Source organism: Hippocampus bargibanti, linkage group LG10 (genome assembly GCF_051943395.1).
Source record: "Hippocampus bargibanti isolate YZ-2025 linkage group LG10, ASM5194339v1, whole genome shotgun sequence".
NCBI lineage: Eukaryota > Metazoa > Chordata > Actinopteri > Syngnathiformes > Syngnathidae > Hippocampus > Hippocampus bargibanti.
Genome location: NC_142743.1, coordinates 2647501 through 2665897, shown reverse-complemented (window position 1 = coordinate 2665897; position 18397 = coordinate 2647501). Strand labels below are relative to the sequence as shown.

Sequence of the window (18397 nt, the reverse complement as noted above, 5' to 3'; positions counted from 1 at the left end):
AATGTTTGGAATACTCACGTTTCACCTGACACACACTTTCCGGGAACCAATTAAGTTCGTAAGCCAAAGTATCACTATATATAATAGTCGTGCTTGTCCGAGCACTTAGAGCAGGGGTCGGGCACCTTTTTGACTAAGAGAGCCATAATCGTAAAATATTTAGATTTTTTTTTTTCAATGAGAGCAACACACACACACACGCAAACACGCACGCGCACGCACACACGAGCGTAATTTCAACAAAATTTCAGAATATATTATTTAAAATAAATGTGATAATACCATTAATTTTTCCGTTCCTCGTGATTGGCAAAAAAAAATCCAGCCAAACTATCAGAATGAAAGTCAACTGTCCACAGGCGAAGCTAGTGCTAGCTAGCCTGCACACTGCTCATTCGCTTGCACGCTTACTTTATGCTGTCTCTCACAGAAGTATATTGATGCTAATATTATCATGGGGCTTGTCAAAGTGGCACTGATATTCAACTGTTCCATTCATGGTATTGTTTCATTGCAAATTAGAATCACGGCAGGTGAATCCTTCCGTCCATTCAACCTGAAGTGTACGATACTCGTCATTTTTTTTTTACTCCTCAGGCTTATTTAAAAGGGGGCGTTTCCCTTTTCACCATCAACGGCTCAGTCAGTATCATCCAATCAAAATTGCGCTTTCCGCCAACTGCCGCCCTAAGAGGAAATGAACAGCGAAAAGCGAGAATATGTATTTCGTTTTACACACACCTTGTTAAAATATAAGGGTGGCCACATGTGCACTTTTTTACACAGTTTGATGATTGACTTTGTTGTTGTCATGTTGTGACCGCATGTTTTGGACGCCAGAGGGTCGGAGCTGTCAACTAATCACTATGTCGTGGTGAGTAGGTTCCGATGGTGGTGGAAGGTGCCAGACCGACCTGGCATACCCAAACGTATTGTGAGCGTTTGTTGAGAGCATCTGACGGAATGCCCTGTGGAGTTTCAACTCCCACCTCCGGCAGAGCTTTTCCCAGGGGAAGTGGGGAACATTTGAGTCTGAATGGAATGGGGTTTGGTGCCTGTCGTGTCGCTGGAAGAAATTAGCAAAAAGGGATGCCGTCAAGTTGAACGAGTTTTATCTGACCTTTTTGGCCTGTGGGACCCCACAGCGAGCCAACAGCTATTGACTGGCTACGCAGAATGCTGCTTCAGTCATTGCAGAGACTTCAGTCAAAGCTCGGGTGTGGGAGTAGTTTGGTGAGGTCATGAAAGCCAACTTCCGGACAGCCTCATGTCAATTCTGGTACACCAGCCGACGTCTCAGAAGGGGGAAGCAGTGCTCCACTAACACTTTGTACAGTGGGGATGGAGTGCTGGTGATCTCTACTCGGGATATTGTGTGATAGTGGGCGTAATACTTCCAAGACCTCATTAAATCCAGTGAGGGTTAGACTCCGACGAGGCTGCCGTTTGTCGGCAGATTCTGTTGATAACTTTTATGGACAGAATTTCTAGGTTCAACTGAAGTGTTGAGTGTTATTGCAGAAGACGTGGTACTCTTGGCTCCTTCAAGCAGGGCAAATTTCTTCATGTCCCGGCAGAAATTACATTCTCCACATTCAGTTCTCATACATGCCTCGCAGCGCTTACACCTGCGCAAAAACAGAATAAGATTAAATGCTGAAACAAACTGAATCACTGATTGGCTTTTAAAAAAATACATTTCCTTAATTATGCTGTTTTGCTCTGTCAAAAACATCTTGTGGAACATGGAAACAAACCATGTGAAAAATATTTTGAACGTGGTTTGCATGCACAGAAGCATTTAGGTATTCCATGTAATGCAATTATTGTTTTTAATTTAATGCAACTATTTTATTTAATTTAATGTCAGAATTCTCAGGAAATACATTTTCATCTTTCTATGATAGCTGATAAAATTTTTATAACGTTCTTCCATTTTATCGGAATTTACATAAGCAGAAGTTCGGGTATACGTAACCTGGAATCAGACGTGCAATAGCTGAAATTATTTTTATATGATTACATGTGTATACAGTTTATGCTGTAAAACCGCGCCAACTGCATCTGTTGCAATCTCACAACTTCCAAGATGTACAACCCAGAGCTCCGTGAGACACTTTATGCAAAAAGCTATCCATTCCATCAAGCCATCAACGACCATCACAAAGGTAAATAAAATGACTTTATGATACAGTACAGTTTATTTCTTTAATTACAATACCATAGCACAGTTATTATACATAAAACAAGGTATATTTTGTGTAGCTTTAAGGCTTATTTAGTCGAAAATTATGTTTTATGGGGACCTGGGAATGGATTGTACTCATTTTTATGGTTTCCTATGGGAAATTAATGTTTGGAATACACACGTTTCACCTGACACACACTTTCCGGGAACCAATTAAGTTCGTAAGCCAAGGTATCACTATATATAATAGTCGTGCTTGTCCGAGCACTTAGAGCAGGGGTCGGGCACCTTTTTGACTAAGAGAGCCATAATCGTAAAATATATATTTTTTTTTTCAATGAGAGCAACACACACACACGCACACACACACACACACACACACACACACGCAAACACGCACGCGCACGCACACACGAACGTAATTTCAACAAAATTTCAGAATATATTATTCAAAATAAATGTGATAATACCATTAATATGACAAGTTTTCCGTTCCTCGTGATTGGCAAAAAAAATCCAGCCAAACTATCAGAATGAAAGTCAACTGTCCACAGGCGAAGCTACTGCTAGCTAGCCTGCACACTGCTCATTCGCTTGCACGCTTACTTTATGCTGTCTCTCACAGAAGTATATTGATGCTAACATTATCATGGGGCTTGTAAAAGTGGCACTGATATTCAACTGTTCCATTCACGGTATTGTTTCATTGCAAATTAGAATCACGGCAGGTGAATCCTTCCGTCCATTCAACCTGAAGTGTACGATACTCGTCTTTTTTTTTTACTCCTCAGGCTTATTTAAAAGGGGGCGTTTCCCTTTTCACCATCAACGGCTCAGTCAGTATCATCCAATCAAAATTGCGCTTTCCGCCAACTGCCGCCCAAAGAGGAAATGAACAGCGAAAAAGCGAGAATATGTATTTAGTTTTACACACACCTTGTTAAAATATAAGGGTGGCCACATGTGCACTTGGCACCAGGACACCCTTGGCCACAGTTTGATGATTGACTTTGTTGTTGTCATGTTGTGACCGCATGTTTTGGACGCCAGAGGGTCGGAGCTGTCAACTAATCACTATGTCGTGGTGAGTAGGTTCCGATGGTGGTGGAAGGTGCCAGACCGACCTGGCATACCCAAACGTATTGTGAGCGTTTGTTGAGAGCATCTGACGGAATGCCCTGTGGAGTTTCAACTCCCACCTCCGGCAGAGCTTTTCCCAGGGGAAGTGGGGAACATTTGAGTCTGAATGGAATGGGGTTTGGTGCCTGTCGTGTCGCTGGAAGAAATTAGCAAAAAGGGATGCCGTCAAGTTGAACGAGTTTTATCTGACCTTTTTGGCCTGTGGGACCCCACAGCGAGCCAACAGCTATTGACTGGCTACGCAGAATGCTGCTTCAGTCATTGCAGAGACTTCAGTCAAAGCTCGGGTGTGGGAGTAGTTTGGTGAGGTCATGAAAGCCAACTTCCGGACAGCCTCATGTCAATTCTGGTACACCAGCCGACGTCTCAGAAGGGGGAAGCAGTGCTCCACTAACACTTTGTACAGTGGGGATGGAGTGCTGGTGATCTCTACTCGGGATATTGTGTGATAGTGGGCGTAATACTTCCAAGACCTCATTAAATCCAGTGAGGGTTAGACTCCGACGAGGCTGCCGTTTGTCGGCAGATTCTGTTGATAACTTTTATGGACAGAATTTCTAGGTTCAACTGAAGTGTTGAGTGTTATTGCAGAAGACGTGGTACTCTTGGCTCCTTCAAGCAGGGCTCTCCACATCTCACTGGATCGTTTCTCAGCCGATTGTTAAGTGGTTGGGATGAGGATCACCACCTCGAAATTGGAACCAATGGTTCTCAATCAGAAAAGGGTGGAGCCAGATCGGTGCAACGTCTGCTGTGTTAGGAACCGTGTATCATCTGTTGTGTTAAAGACGGAGCTGAACCAAAATGTGAAGCTCTCAATTTACCAGTCGGCCTACTGTATGTTCCAACCTTCATTTATGGTCACGGACTATGGGTCGTGATTGACAGAACGAGATCCTGGATACAAGCAGCCAAAATGAGTTTTCTCCATAAGGTGTCCTTGGCTCTTCAACAATTCCATTCTCTATACTGCCTATCTACCAATCTATTTCTGAGCTGACTTTGGGTGTGAGTTGGAGAACCCCCTGACTGTATGTCAAACAATCACGGAATCGCCCATAAATCACTAATTGATAATCAAAATGTTTGATTGCGTTCCCTGTAAATCAAAACGCCTGCAACAGTGTTCACACAAATCCATTACCTGACCCTACGCCTTCTCAACACAGACATGGAAGATGCAGGCTTCTGTGGTCGCGGCATGACAGGAGTGGCAGCAAATTTAGGATTAAGAGGTGGTGATGGTTGAAGTGACTGATGGTTCGAGGTCTAAAGAAAGACAGAAAAATTGATAGATTAATTAAAAATCATATTTGATAATTTGCTTTATTTATCTTACAAGTAAAAGTCAGGAATCAATAAACGGTTATAATGGAGGAACAGTGAAGGGGAGTACAAATTCCGATTTTGTGATGCTACCAGCGAATAAACATATGTGAATGTCTGGATACTGCTGAGAGGTCCCGATTGTCCTGCCGGGAAATACAACAGCTGTTTGGGAAGGACATAACATACAGTATTTTCCTGATGTTCCCGATTGCCAACCCACCCGTTTGACACAGATAGTTTATCAGAATGACATTACAGTGATCCCTTGCTATATCGCGCTTTGATTATCCCGTCCCTTGATGCATACTGTTTTTTCCAAGAGGAAAAAAAAACATTAAAAAAATGCAGAATGACTCAGAGGTTTGGTACATTGGCTATAGCTTGATTGGTTCCCAGCGCAGACGTCACCAAATCTCATGATTAACAGCCATGTGAATTCGAGAGAGAAAAAAAGAGAGAAGCACAGTAAAGTCTCGTTATATCGATATTCAAGGGAGTCCGAAAAAATATCGATATAACCGGTACTATCGATATATCCGACCCTGTTTGCATGTAATTTTCTCCGTGCGTGCATAGAAATAGTATCGATATAACCGGGACTATCGATATATCCGATATCGATATAACGAGACTTTACTGTATATCCTATAAAAAACAGCACATTTAGTGGGCTCTAATTGTCTAATCATAAAGACAGTGAGTCCCCAGGGGGGAGCGTCGTGTGTGTGTGTGTGTGTGCGTGTGTGTGTGTGTGTGTGTGTGTGTGTGTGTGTGTGTGTGTGTGTGTGTGTGTGTGTGTGTGTGCGTGCACGCGTCCGACCTGACAGACCCAAACATGTTACATGGGACTTCTGAGAATGTCTGGCACATTCCCCAGTTAGAATTAATTTAAACTCTCATCTCCATCAAAAATGTGATTTTGTCTCGCAGGGCACAATTGCTGTAGTAAGGTGGTCGGTGCCAATGGTGGCAGCAATCTCCGAACCTGTTGGTCCAGTTATGAATATGATTCAAATAGTTCTGAAGAAGAAAGCATACATATTTGCAATCGATTAAAGAATTTATTCCGTGCCATTTTGAGGCAATGGGGGGGCGGGTGTAGCACCAAAAAAAGAGGCAGAAAATGGCGACAAAGCTGTGTGTAAGGAATTAATCAGCCCGTTTCCACAGGCTGATTAATTCCTTACGCGGAGCTTTGTCGCCTTCTTCTGCCTCTTTTTCGTGCAACACAAAGTTTTCAGACCAAACAAGTACGGCAAAATGCATTGACGTGATGGAAGGACTGCTACAATGTGTCCTTTTTTCGGTCAGGGGCGTTCCTTCAGTGACGTAGGGTGAGGACTCGTCACCAGCTCAAAAACAAGACTTCCGGAACATTCAGAGCGAGTCTTAAAACGTAAAATGTAGCTATATGCGGCGGAATCTTTGTAAAATACGCTCAGTAGAAGTCATTAGAAGCCATTTTACAAATTTTGGACAGAACTTTTCCGGAGACGTTGGTTGTCCTTTAAGTCTGAAGGACTCTGGAAGCAGTTGATGGCTCCCAAGCTGTAAGGTTGCTCAGGCAAAAATTGAGGTACTGTGTATGAGTTTGATGAAGCCGCGGAGAATTACTGACACCCAGGTGTAAGAAAGTCTTGTTCATCATCGGGATTTCAGGATCTATTGATAGAAAACACTTTCCAATTTGGACCAAACCAGGGTTATTTCAGTGAGTGGTTACTTGGCAAATCACTCATGGCAAGACTTCAGGAAGTGATTCATTCAAGTTCACCCAAAATTAACTACAGTAAAGTCTCGTTATATCGATATCAGATATATCGATAGTCCCGGTTATATCGATACTATTTCTATGCACGCACGGAGAAAATTATGTGCAAACAGGGTCGGATATAGCGATAGTCCCGGTTATATCGATATTTTTTCGGACTCCCTTGAATATCGATATAACGAGACTTTACTGTATTACAAATAATGAAACAATGAGCATTAGTTTAAAATATATGGATGATACTTACCCTTTTTGACCACTTAACAATTGGTTTTCCGGTGTAGGATTGTTTGGGATCATCATGAGCATGCTCTTTTAGGAGTGCCTGCAAGACAGTAAATCTTGTTAGAACAACAACTACCAATAAAAGCATTTTGAGAAGATGCTACCGTACGTTGGGCGCAAAAAGGCTGGGGAAAATGTGGAGCCTGAATTCAATTACTTTTTTTTCCCAATATGGTGCCCAAGTAGGCAGCCGTTGGCAAGTGCTCTCACGAACCTTGCTTTTTTTGTTGTTTTTGTGTTTTCTTTTGTCACCTTGTGTTGTTCTGCGTCATGCGAACCAGATGTGGATTGTTTTTCAGCATTTTTGGCCAAGATATTCATCAAGGAAGAGATTTTGCTGAGCGGTTGCACATTCTCGGTGGCACAAATATGCCAGCACTGTTTGTGATTGGGAGGAATGTCTGTGCCATTTGACTGTCATCACTGGACAGCTCTGGAGCAATTGTGCTTTTTGTGCCTGTAACTAGCAGCATTTTCACAGCCCTGCTTTGTCTCGCGGAAAGGTAAGTGCTGTTGGACAGTCTGCAGCTGGATGGATGCATGGCATGAGGAGCCCACGATGAGAAGAGAGGAGCATCAGCGCAGAGCCCCGGTGTGTACGTGGAACTTTTGCGGCTTGTAATTGAGGCTGATTTATGTGGGACAGGAGATGAGACAATCTCTTTTTGTCAATGGATGCTAAAGCTTCCTGTTTGCTTTCAAAACTTAGCTTGAAGCAGACGTGCTCACTCCACCATGACGTCTCTGATCCACTGATGAAAAGGAGGATTTTATCATGTCCTCTTTCACCTAGAACTGCTTCATGTAATAAAGTGTTTGCCTTGTACTCAAACATCGTTAAGATTGCACAACTGTCAATGTTTTTATTATTTTGCTTTGTGTTGACCATTATGTGAAGCGCGCTGTATGGATTAGGATGTATTAAATTATATTGTCACTTTGCTGCTGTGAAATGTACATTTCTCCACTGCGAGACTAATAAAGGCAAATCCAATTGTCTGTCTATACACACTCACATTATTGGTGCAACAGAAATCAAATCTTATGCCGTGAATGTTAAGTGTCGTTGAGAGTTTTGAAAGGCGCTTAGAAATAAAATGTATTATTATTTGAAACATAATTTGGGTAAATGTTAACTACCTGTTGTACAGCAGTTACTGGGAATTTGGTCGCCATTATAAGATGTGTTCAGCGCTAGAGTTCCAGACGCACGCATACACGAGCACTTCATTGCACCACGCCAACTTGTGCCTGTTAGCAGATCCTAGTTGAGGGTCCACACAAAGCACAGCTCAATCAGCCCCTCATGAAGAATAAAATAAATGCCAAGTTTCCCTTGCCCGGACCGGGGCTCCTCTCTTGAGGCAGGGCTGGAGATGGGTCTCGTTGGCGAGCGCCTGGCCTATACTGGGCTCAGCCTGAAGAGGCAACGTGGGTTCCCCTTCTCAAGACTCAACACACATTGGAGTGGCCAAAGGGATTGGTTGAGTGCTATGTTAGCTGGGCGGCAGCCAGAGTTGGGGACCCTGGCGGTCCCGTCCTCGGCTACAGAACTAGCTCTTGTAGCACTCTTGAGCACTGTTTGTAGTCTGGATTTATGAACCAACAATTTTCACCCCAGAACAAATTACAGTAAAGTCTCGTTATATCGATATCGGATATATCGATAGTCCCGGTTATATCGATACTATTTCTATGCACGCACGGGGAAAATTACATGCAAACAGGGTCGGATATATCGATAGTCCCGGTTATATCGATATTTTTTCGGACTCCCTTGAATATCGATATAACGAGACTTTACTGTATTCCAGATTTAATTAATGTCTGTGTAATGTGTCAGAACAGATTGTAGCCTTTGGGTTACTGTTGGTGAAAGCAATATTTTGTAAAAAAAAAAAAAAAAAAAAAAAAAAAAAAGAGAGTGGACGGTCATGTACAGAATACACTACAGATAGTCACAGCAGTAATATTTTCATTTATGTCTCATACTGTTACCTTAATGTGTGTGATGAGTGCAGGGGAATTATGGATTCCTGGTGGGACACACTTCTTGTTGGATGGGAGTGACTCAAGTTTACCCACCAAGTTCCAAAGCCCTTCTAGCTCCATTGGAGTCAAATTAACATTTTCTGGGTTGTCCAACAGCTGCTCCAAAACATCATCTTCACTGACAATCTTGTCTGCTTCTGCCAGATTTTCAAATTTTGGATCTGTAGCAGAGACCGCATTTAAATTACAGACGAGCAAGAAAACAAGTTATTTGCTGCTAGATATCCACAATATAGTGAATGTTTTGTCTTTGGGTTCATACCAATGTCCAGAGACAATCTCTGGAACTCTGGTGTAAGGTAAGAAGTCTTGGTCAGGCTGAAAATATAGCGCTCCAACACATACCAGCACATCTCGTAAAAAAATGGGTGACGGAATTTCACTGGAACCTGTGAAGGTAGTAGTTCACTTCACAATGCTGAACATATTATATATCCTCATTTAAGTTTTTCACAGCTGGCATGAGCACGTATAATATTACCCGTGTGCGGTCCTCTATATTGCAAATGTTCAGTTGCATAGAAATGTTAAAGCTGTGAAGGAAGTTTCCACCAAAAACAATGGAATCCACAGGCGTGTAGACTGCATGAATCCAACCTATCAAAAAGTAGATATCATTTTTTTGGAAACACAGGATTTATTTCTATCTGAGGGTATGTTTACCTGATGGTATGATAAAGGTCCATCCTTGCCGAAGTTCAATCCTCTGGCAGTCTGAAGCACGATCTCCAAGAAAAATATCTCCTTGTTTTCCTGACAGTACCCAGTTTTCATATAACTCTAAGTTCTGAGTGGTGGGAGGGATCAACCAGAATACCTGACAACATGACATGCAGATACAATAATTCAAGGTTCATGATATAATAAGAAACCCTTTATTGTCTCAAAATGGAGACATTTTCCACATACAGCAGCAAAGTTCGGAGGGAAGAAGTAGAAAAGCAGAAAACAATTATGAGGTGCAAAAATCGGCCTTTCAATGAAGTACAGGTAACATTCGACTTACGACCGGGTTCCGTTCCGACAAAACGGTCGTAAGTAAAACAGTTGTAAGTCAAGATGCATTCAAAATGGCAGACGCGAGTTTTATACGACAGGATAGTATAAAATGTCAAACTGCTGTTTTAAAAGAATCTTTTCTATTGAATACCATTATATACCAAACTGCTTACAGTTCAATTAGACATCTTATAACGTTTAGTGCCATTTTATCATTTATATTTCGTATTATTGATTTCTATTACTGTGTCGTTCTGCTGACCCAAATAGGCACGGCTTCCCACGCATACACGCTGTTGAAAAATCGCTCTCCCTGCTAACGGAGAAGCCAGAAGAGGTCACCCAACACACACGCTCGGACTCAGGCGGACGTCGAAGCAAAAAAGTTGTGCCGGTTGCCCCCTCCCCGGCCCTACCAATGTGCGGCCTGCAACGGCGACCCACCCAACCCGCCGCAAAGCAGAACAAACGACACGGCGTTTGCGACGCGGCGGTCCCACCTGCTCGAGCGCCGACGCTCACCCGCCTCGGCGTCGGTGAACACATCACAAAATTGTCGTACGCGTTTGTGAAGAAGGAGTTATTTTGTATCCTCATTTAGTGCAATGCTGTAATATTCTCTGTTCAGTGAAATGAGACATAATGCTGAATGTTGAGCGGATCTGGCAACCGAGCCACAATGCTACATATGGTCCTTTGACATCGATTAAAAAAATAAATAGTTCGTATACAATGCTGAGACAAGCTCTTGATGCTCCAGCAAATAAACTTCCTACTTGTTCGATATTGTCACGTTCGCACTGACTGCTGGGGGCGTGGCCGTACCTCCCCGCTTCTATCACCTGCTGTCAATTCCTTCATAAGGACACCGAGTACTAAAACGGGATGCTGTAAACTTGTTTATGTACTTTGTATTACCCTGGACTTTCTATATCTTCGGTGCCCATGTTTTACCCGGTCCGAGGCGCCCCCGCTCCCCCACACCCTGGACGTACAATTAACTTTTGGATTGTTCCTTTTCTGCACAACCATGTGCGAGTTGCTTCCTTTGCCCTCTACTCATCGTTTTTGGTATTTTTTATTTTTTATTATTCCCCTGGTCCTCTTATTGGGACCAGGACTTTGTGTTGTCTTTGTGTTGTCTCTTAAAAAATCATTCTGCGCGGACCTGTCTCTGTCACTTGCTTGGGGATCCAGACATTCAATTTCGTTTAGACGAGTCGGCTGCTCTCTGCCTCGTTCGGAATGTGACAGATCTAAACAAGAAGGACCATCTAGAGCAGGGGTCCCCAAACTTTTTCCTGTGAGGGCCACATAACTTTTCGCTTCTGTGATGGGGGGCCGGTGTCAGTTTGTAACAGAAAAAGCGTGACGATCGTAGGGGAGCTTAAAAAAAATTGTTTTCCAGAAAGCCTCACATAACCAAAATACCCCTTTCCAGGTTCTTTACAGAAAAAAGTCAGGAAATAAATAACACTATTTATGAAATAAATAATAACTAAACAACTGTTGGGGTTCTTCATAGAAAAACAGGAAATAAATAACACTATTTATGAAATAAATAATAACTAAATAACTCTCTCTGTGTTCATAGAAAAAAAAACATGGAACATTAACTGTCTGTTGTGCCACGCACAATCTTAACAGATAAAAGTTCAGCTCAGTTGTCAGAGCCCAATCTCTCTGACACATATGAGCAGTCTCTTGAATGCCTCTTTCAGACCATCACAGTTCTGTAACTCAGGTCCAACTTCTCCATGGTTTGATACACTTGGTCAAAAATATCCTCCCCCGTTGTAGTCCCTTTGAGACTTAGGAGGGCTGCCAGCTCCTCGCATATCTCAAAGTTTGCGCTAACTCCACGAATAAAAATGAGCAGTTGCGCTGTGTCTTGCACGTCCATCCGTGCTCTCATCCAGTGCTAATGAAAAAAAGTGCAATTATTTCGTTTTATGCTGCAGCTGGGCATATACATTAATCCCGATTTCTTCACCACGTCTGGTGATTGTACTCGCCGACAGACTTACGGCATTATATGCATCTTTCTTCTCGGGACACAACTCCTCCACGACAGCACCCATACATTTCTTAAACTCTCCGTCCGTGAAAGGCTTACCGCTACTTTCTATCAGCTTAGCAACCCGAAAGCTGGCCCGAACGGATGCCTTCTTCAGCTGAGCTTGGTGTACAAATGTATTCTGCTGAGATAGTAGTCCACAGAAAAGTGGCTTTTGAAGCTTTGAGAGTTTGTCTGCTCGTATTTGGCCTTGCAAGCTATCGTACTTGTCTTTGTGACGGGATTCATAGTGTCGGCGAAGATTGTATTCCTTGAATACTGCCACCGCCTCTTGACAGATAAGACAAACAACCTTTTCTAACCTTTTTGCTATTATTCCGTTCTCTCTTTGACAAGAAGGTTTACAAGAGAAAACGGGTCTGGGACGCACTTGAATGCACCACCGGACTCCCCTCCACTTCCTCATACGTCACTTTTTGTCGCGTCGCATTGTGACCGACTCCTTTAGCGTTCTATTGTGAGCAGTCGTGTTTGAATGGTTCAATCACGATTATAAACAACATACATTGATTACATTGATTAAAATAGGAACAGATACTGATCAAAAACCGACCTTTGACTTGTAAAAGGATGTTTTATTTATCTGGAGGCCAAATATGAAAAAAATCTGATAGCATCTCTGGTATTGTTCAGGGGGCCGGGCCAAAGGTGCTGATGGGCCGGATACGGCCCGCAGTTTGGTAACCACTGATCTAGAGTCTTTATTCTACAAAATACATCGCAAACACGGTGCAGAGTTCAACAATGTTGCAGGGCTGCCACTGCGTAGAATTAAAAAAATAAAAATAAAAAAAGGTCTAGCAGTCGTGGTTACAAGTGCGGGTGGTCGTAACTCGCGCCGGTCATAAATCGGATGTTACCTGTAACTGGTTTAGAGTCAAAAGGAGAACTTTCCTGAACAAGAACCGGAACCTGAAAAGTGTTCTGTAGTCTGCCAAAACCTTCGGGACTAATCACCACTATGATTCTCAAAGCAGAGGCTGACATATGTATTGCACTGTCATGACTGACGCACCTTGCTCCCTCTTAGAACATGGTACCACACGGATGTTCCTCCAAAGTCTATGTGAAAGTCTGTATAGCATCCCTCCACACTCATCAGACAGTACCTGCGAAAGAATACGATGAATTCACTTTCAGAGTGTAAAATTATTGTCATGAATAGATAAAAAAGGGAGCCATTACTTTTGTACTTTGGGATACTGCATATCACTGATTGAGTTGGTTGAGTCCCTCTGTCTCTCTTTCAGGTGGCGGGGCCACATGTTGTCAACCCAGTCTATAAGATCAAGCTTTAAAGGAGAAAAAAATGAAAAAACATGCATTTCAAGCACACTTCCAAAAAATGATAAATTATACCAATCGAATAAATTCTAACTACAGTAAATGAAGTGAGAGGCAACGCTCATCTGTCACTGAACAAATGGCTTCTGACATATTGTCAGAGATGTTCACTCTGACAGTTGAACAGATACGTGATCGAGGAGCAGATCAGACCAGATGTCTTTCACTGCCAGGCAGGAGGTATGATTCCTGAAGCCGCACAGATGTGTACTCGCTTCTCAAACTGAAAACCTGCATTTTTGCAGCGGTTTCTGGCCTTTTTTGACAGTTTATGTAAATTATAGGTGAAATGTTCCTCATTTACATACCATGACCCCCAATGCACACGTGGTGGCCAAGACTAAATTTTGCTCAGGATATCTTCTGATGCAGGAGCGCTGTCCTCCTTATACACATATATATATACACATATACATACACACACATACATATATACACACACACATACATACATACATATATACACACACACACAAATATATATACACACACACACACACACACACACACACACACACACACACATATATATATATATATATATATATATATATATATATATATATATATATATATATATATATATATATATATATATATATATATATACACACGTATACATACATATACGTATACATGTATATATACATATATGTATACATATATACATATATACATATACACACGTATACATATACGTATACATATATGTATACATATATACATATACATGTATATACATATGTATATTTATATGTATATACATATATACATGTATATACATCTTGGAAATCAAGATTTCCAAGATGAACTACAACGGTAAAGTGAAGAAATTGAGTTCAGTCAATTCACCTTTTTAAAGTCTGAAGAGGAATGAGATAAACACATTTTTTGATAACATGCAGAAATTAAATTAAATGCCCATCTACTTTTTTTAGTTGATACATTTATTCATTGATATACATACTGTGGAAGGTCTCTTGACCAGATTTTCCATCTTTGTGTGGCTAAACTCCAGGCTGATGACATTGTAGAGCTTCTCTCGCTGAGATGGAGAACTCTCATAGTACCGTGTCCATTGGGCCATAGACATCTCTATGCCTTTCTGAGTGCTGACATCCATGACATCAATCATGCGTCTGCTACCTGAATAGAGTGACAAATCAATGACTGTATATTTACCTGGAAATAAAGTTTTTAGAAATGAGTACTTATTGAAAAACATTGTTCTCAAAGAATTGTCTCTTCAGTTAATTATACATTTTCACAGTTATACTCATTACACTACATACACAAAACCAAAAATCCTGACCACATTCAAGAATGCTAACCCCCATCAACACCTCCAGCAAAATTGAGGCTATTGTGTCAGGATTATTTGTAGTCAAAAACAAACACACAATACAAAAAAAAATTAAGAAATCTTGTATTTTCTTTTTTAGTGCCCGAGGAGTAAATGCAGCAAGGTCTCAATTGTTTTCGTCAATGTTAATAGTAGTACCTGAGGTTTGTATTGCATGGCACCGAGAGTGATCGTTGCCCGAAGGCCTGAGCAGAGCCCTCAAAAAAGTCCTTATCACAGTTTGTGGAACTAAGCATCTGATCTGGTGAAATTTTGTTAGTAAGGCAGCAGAAACAATTGATATCAGAAATAAGTGGCATTACTAGTGCAGCGTGTTCTACCGGAAACAAATTCCTTGTGTGTTCTACATACTTGGCAATAAAGATGATTCTGATTCTGATTCTGATCATAAAGTCTTATTGTTTTGAATTATACTAGATCAGATGCAGTTCTACCCATTTACTTTCTGCTGGGTTGAGACGGGAAGCCCGATTGTTGAGTGGAGGACACGCCGACTGTGCAGTATGGAGTTTGCATGTTTTAGCTGGACCTGCATCGATTTTGTTCAGATGCTCCAGTTTACTACCACATTCCAAAAACATGTGTGTGTGTGTGTGTGTGTGTGTGTGTGTGTGTGTGTGTGTGTGTGTGTGTGTGTGTGTGTGGCTAATTCAACACCCCAAATTGTACCTACAGTAGATGTGAGTGTGAATTGACCTTTTTTCGCCAGATCAACATAAAAAAACTGATGTCATGTTCCAACCTGCTACACCAACTTCGACATCAGTGGCATTCCACTAAACAGTGGATCGCTTCACCTACCTCGGCACCACTTTGTCCTCAAACTGCTCACTTGACACAGAAGTACACAACTGCATCAATAAAGCCTCACCATCCTTTGCCCACCTACGCTACGTGGCAGTCTTTGACAATTAAAACCCAAGGATCAGCACCAAGATTGCTGTGCACAACGCAGTATGTCTCTTCACTCTCCTTTATGGGGCAATTTATATTTTTGAAAACCTTTTTAGTTATTTACTCAGTTATTGTTCATGTGGGTGTAAATTACATTTAAATTACATTTACTCCACATTACAATTTCACATTTTGATTCTGATTTTAAGGTTGACACATGATTCGCTTTCACGGGTCACTAAACTGAGCTGATCTGGACATTGGCCTTAAGTTTGAAACCTGTACAATTGTTCTGTGTTTTAATTTCAATTTGGTAGGGCAAAGGCTGGGCAGACCTGTCATTAATAGTACACATTTGTGATATGAGAATGAAATTTTGGCTTACCAACAAACATCTTGACATCACTAACACTGAAGGTTGGATCAGGCATCCTAGGGAAAAAATCAGTTGTTACTATACCCACTTTGTGTAAGAAAAGGGGCGCACAGAGAAGTGAAGAAAAAAGTGCAAGCGGAAAGATAAAACCTACTTGAGTCCGAGTCCATCAATTTTCTCAAAGATAATTGGGTCTCTGAGGCCATTTCTTTGGATGAGGTCATATGTTAAATCTGAAAGACCAGACATTTAAAATCCAAATGTTAGCTCTTCTTCCTCTTTTCGGCTTTTTCCCTTCAGGGGTCGCCACAGCGAATCAATGTACTCCATCTACTACTATACTATGTAGCTACTATGTATAAAAATACCACCGTATTTTCCGGTGTATAAGGCACACCAAAAAGCCTTGATTTTGTTCAAAAGATCAGCCTCAACTGTAGTGCTTTATAATGTGGTGTTTTGTATTTGGAAAACTTTCATTGAAGGGGCAAATTATAGTCTGGTGCGCCTTATATGTGGGAAAAGTTTGAAAAATACACCATTCCTTGTATACACCCTTCATTGGGGGTGCGCCTTTAACTCCGGTGCACCTTGTACACCAGAAAATACGGTAGTATTTTTAATCACTTCCACCAAATTTCAAGAAGGACTATAATTTTCAGAAATGACGAAATCAAAATAGTCCAGCAAAATCCATACAATACAATGCATATTCATACATGTTATGTTTCAGAAATCATAAACAGGGAGATTTTCGTACTTGCGACTCTGTGGTGTGGGTTAAAATAACATGAGCATTACAAAAGTGTAAATTAGAAGTAAATAAAACAAAAATGATTTCATGGTTTATTGTTACATTCAATTACCGAAATTTCCGGACAACAGTCAAACAACAACAAACCATTTTGTACATACATAAACCGCACCCGACTATAAACCGCATGTTTATAAAGAAAGATGGGACACAGAAAACGTTTACAAGGTTTTAATAATATACCTTAACTTTTCTTTCAAAACAGTTCATGTTCATGTTTATTATGTTTGTTAGTCATTATAAGTGCCTTGCATGCTGGGTCCGAGAGGACAGTAATTTCATCTGTGCTGTATGGATTGGATTGGATTTGCCTTTATTAGTCTCGCAGTGGAGAAATGTACATTTCACAGCAGCAAAGTGATGAAAGAAATGAAAGTAGAAAAGCAAAACACAGGAGCTGCTGGAAAGGCAGCCTCTCTCGCGGCGCCGTCTTGAAGTCAAAAGAACATGTCATGCATATTAGCATATTTGACAATAAAGCTCAAATTCAAAGTCAGCTTTATTGTCAAATATGCTAATATGCATGACATACACCTCTCGGACCCAGCATGCAAGGCACTTATGACTTTAACAAACATAGTAAACATGAAAACGCCAATTTGCCGGGAAAGGGGAGCCACTGCGTGTTCACGCGCCGCCATCTTGGGAAAAAAAAATATTATAATAATAATATGACAACACAAAGACACAGAGTCATTCATTCTTCAGGACTTGCTGTACCCTCTTTGTGATGACATGAAGCAGTTCTAGATGAAAGAGGAGAGGATCAAAGCATCCATTTCAGCAGTGGATCAGGGACGTCATGGTGGAATTTGCACATCTACTACAAGCTCAATGTTGAAAGCAAACACGAAGCTGTAGCATCCATTGACGAAAAGACATTGTCTCACATCTCCTGTCCCACATAAATCCGCTTCAATTCCAAGCCGCGACAGTTCCACATACGCATCGGCGCTCTGCGCTGACGCTCCTTTCTTCTTATCGCGGGCTCCTCAAGCCATGCATCCATCCAACCGCAGACTGACCAACAGCACCGACCTTTCCGCTGAACAAAGCGGGGTTGTGAAGATGCTGCCCATTACAGGCGCAAAAAAATAACACAATGGCCCCTTTGGTGTCCAGCAATGACAGTCGAATGGCACCGGACATTCCTCCATTCAAAAAGAGATGTATCGATTGTTGAGCTGACTTTGACTTTTGACTTTGACTTTACGCGGCAGCAACACAACATGCATTACGGTAGTAACACAGCCCGAACAAAGCTGGTAAAAAAACATGCTGGTACAAGTGAGAGAAGGTAGCAACACGTTAGCACTCGCTAACAGGTCTGGGGACAAAAACAAAAACAAGTCACTGAAACACAGAATAAATACGTTAGCAAAAGTTACTCTTCGCGTACGGCCAGTTTTGGTAAACAATTTCTCGCCACTGGTTATCCAAGCCTTCGATTCAACTCGGAGGGCCACTTTATCAGAATCAGAAAACCTTTATTCGTTCCACAATGGGGAAATTTGCAGTCCACAGCATCAATTTGAAAGGGGGATGGGGGGTGGAAGGATAGAAAACAAGACATTCTAAGCATAGTAAAATAAAAATGCCAACTGTATACTGTAAATGTGCAAAACCGTTGCAGAAAAAAACTGTACATACTTAAAGTATCAAGACAGGCATATTGATATATGTGGCTGTATTGCATCAACCCATATTTACAGTACAAGTGTCAAGTTTTTTTTTCCACGTGTTATTATTGAGAATTGCGAAGCCT

The 18397-nt window shown here is 41.4% G+C and overlaps 1 protein-coding gene across 2 annotated transcripts in view; it reads right to left on the bottom strand.

Annotated features, from left to right (window-relative positions):
* Nucleotides 1-18397, bottom strand: part of kdm2aa (lysine (K)-specific demethylase 2Aa) — a 47463-nt gene that overhangs the window by 23803 nt on the left and 5263 nt on the right. For both annotated transcript variants that reach the window (XM_089005672.1, XM_089005673.1), the window contains exons 3-13: nucleotides 15973-16051; nucleotides 15828-15874; nucleotides 14153-14331; nucleotides 13027-13133; nucleotides 12857-12950; nucleotides 9429-9582; nucleotides 9247-9362; nucleotides 9028-9154; nucleotides 8712-8926; nucleotides 6676-6753; nucleotides 4473-4597 (exon numbers count right to left, since the gene is read on the bottom strand). In XM_089005672.1, the coding sequence (XP_088861798.1) occupies nucleotides 4473-4597; nucleotides 6676-6753; nucleotides 8712-8926; nucleotides 9028-9154; nucleotides 9247-9362; nucleotides 9429-9582; nucleotides 12857-12950; nucleotides 13027-13133; nucleotides 14153-14331; nucleotides 15828-15874; nucleotides 15973-16051 (1321 nt within the window). The remainder of the gene's footprint in view (nucleotides 1-4472; nucleotides 4598-6675; nucleotides 6754-8711; nucleotides 8927-9027; nucleotides 9155-9246; nucleotides 9363-9428; nucleotides 9583-12856; nucleotides 12951-13026; nucleotides 13134-14152; nucleotides 14332-15827; nucleotides 15875-15972; nucleotides 16052-18397) is intronic.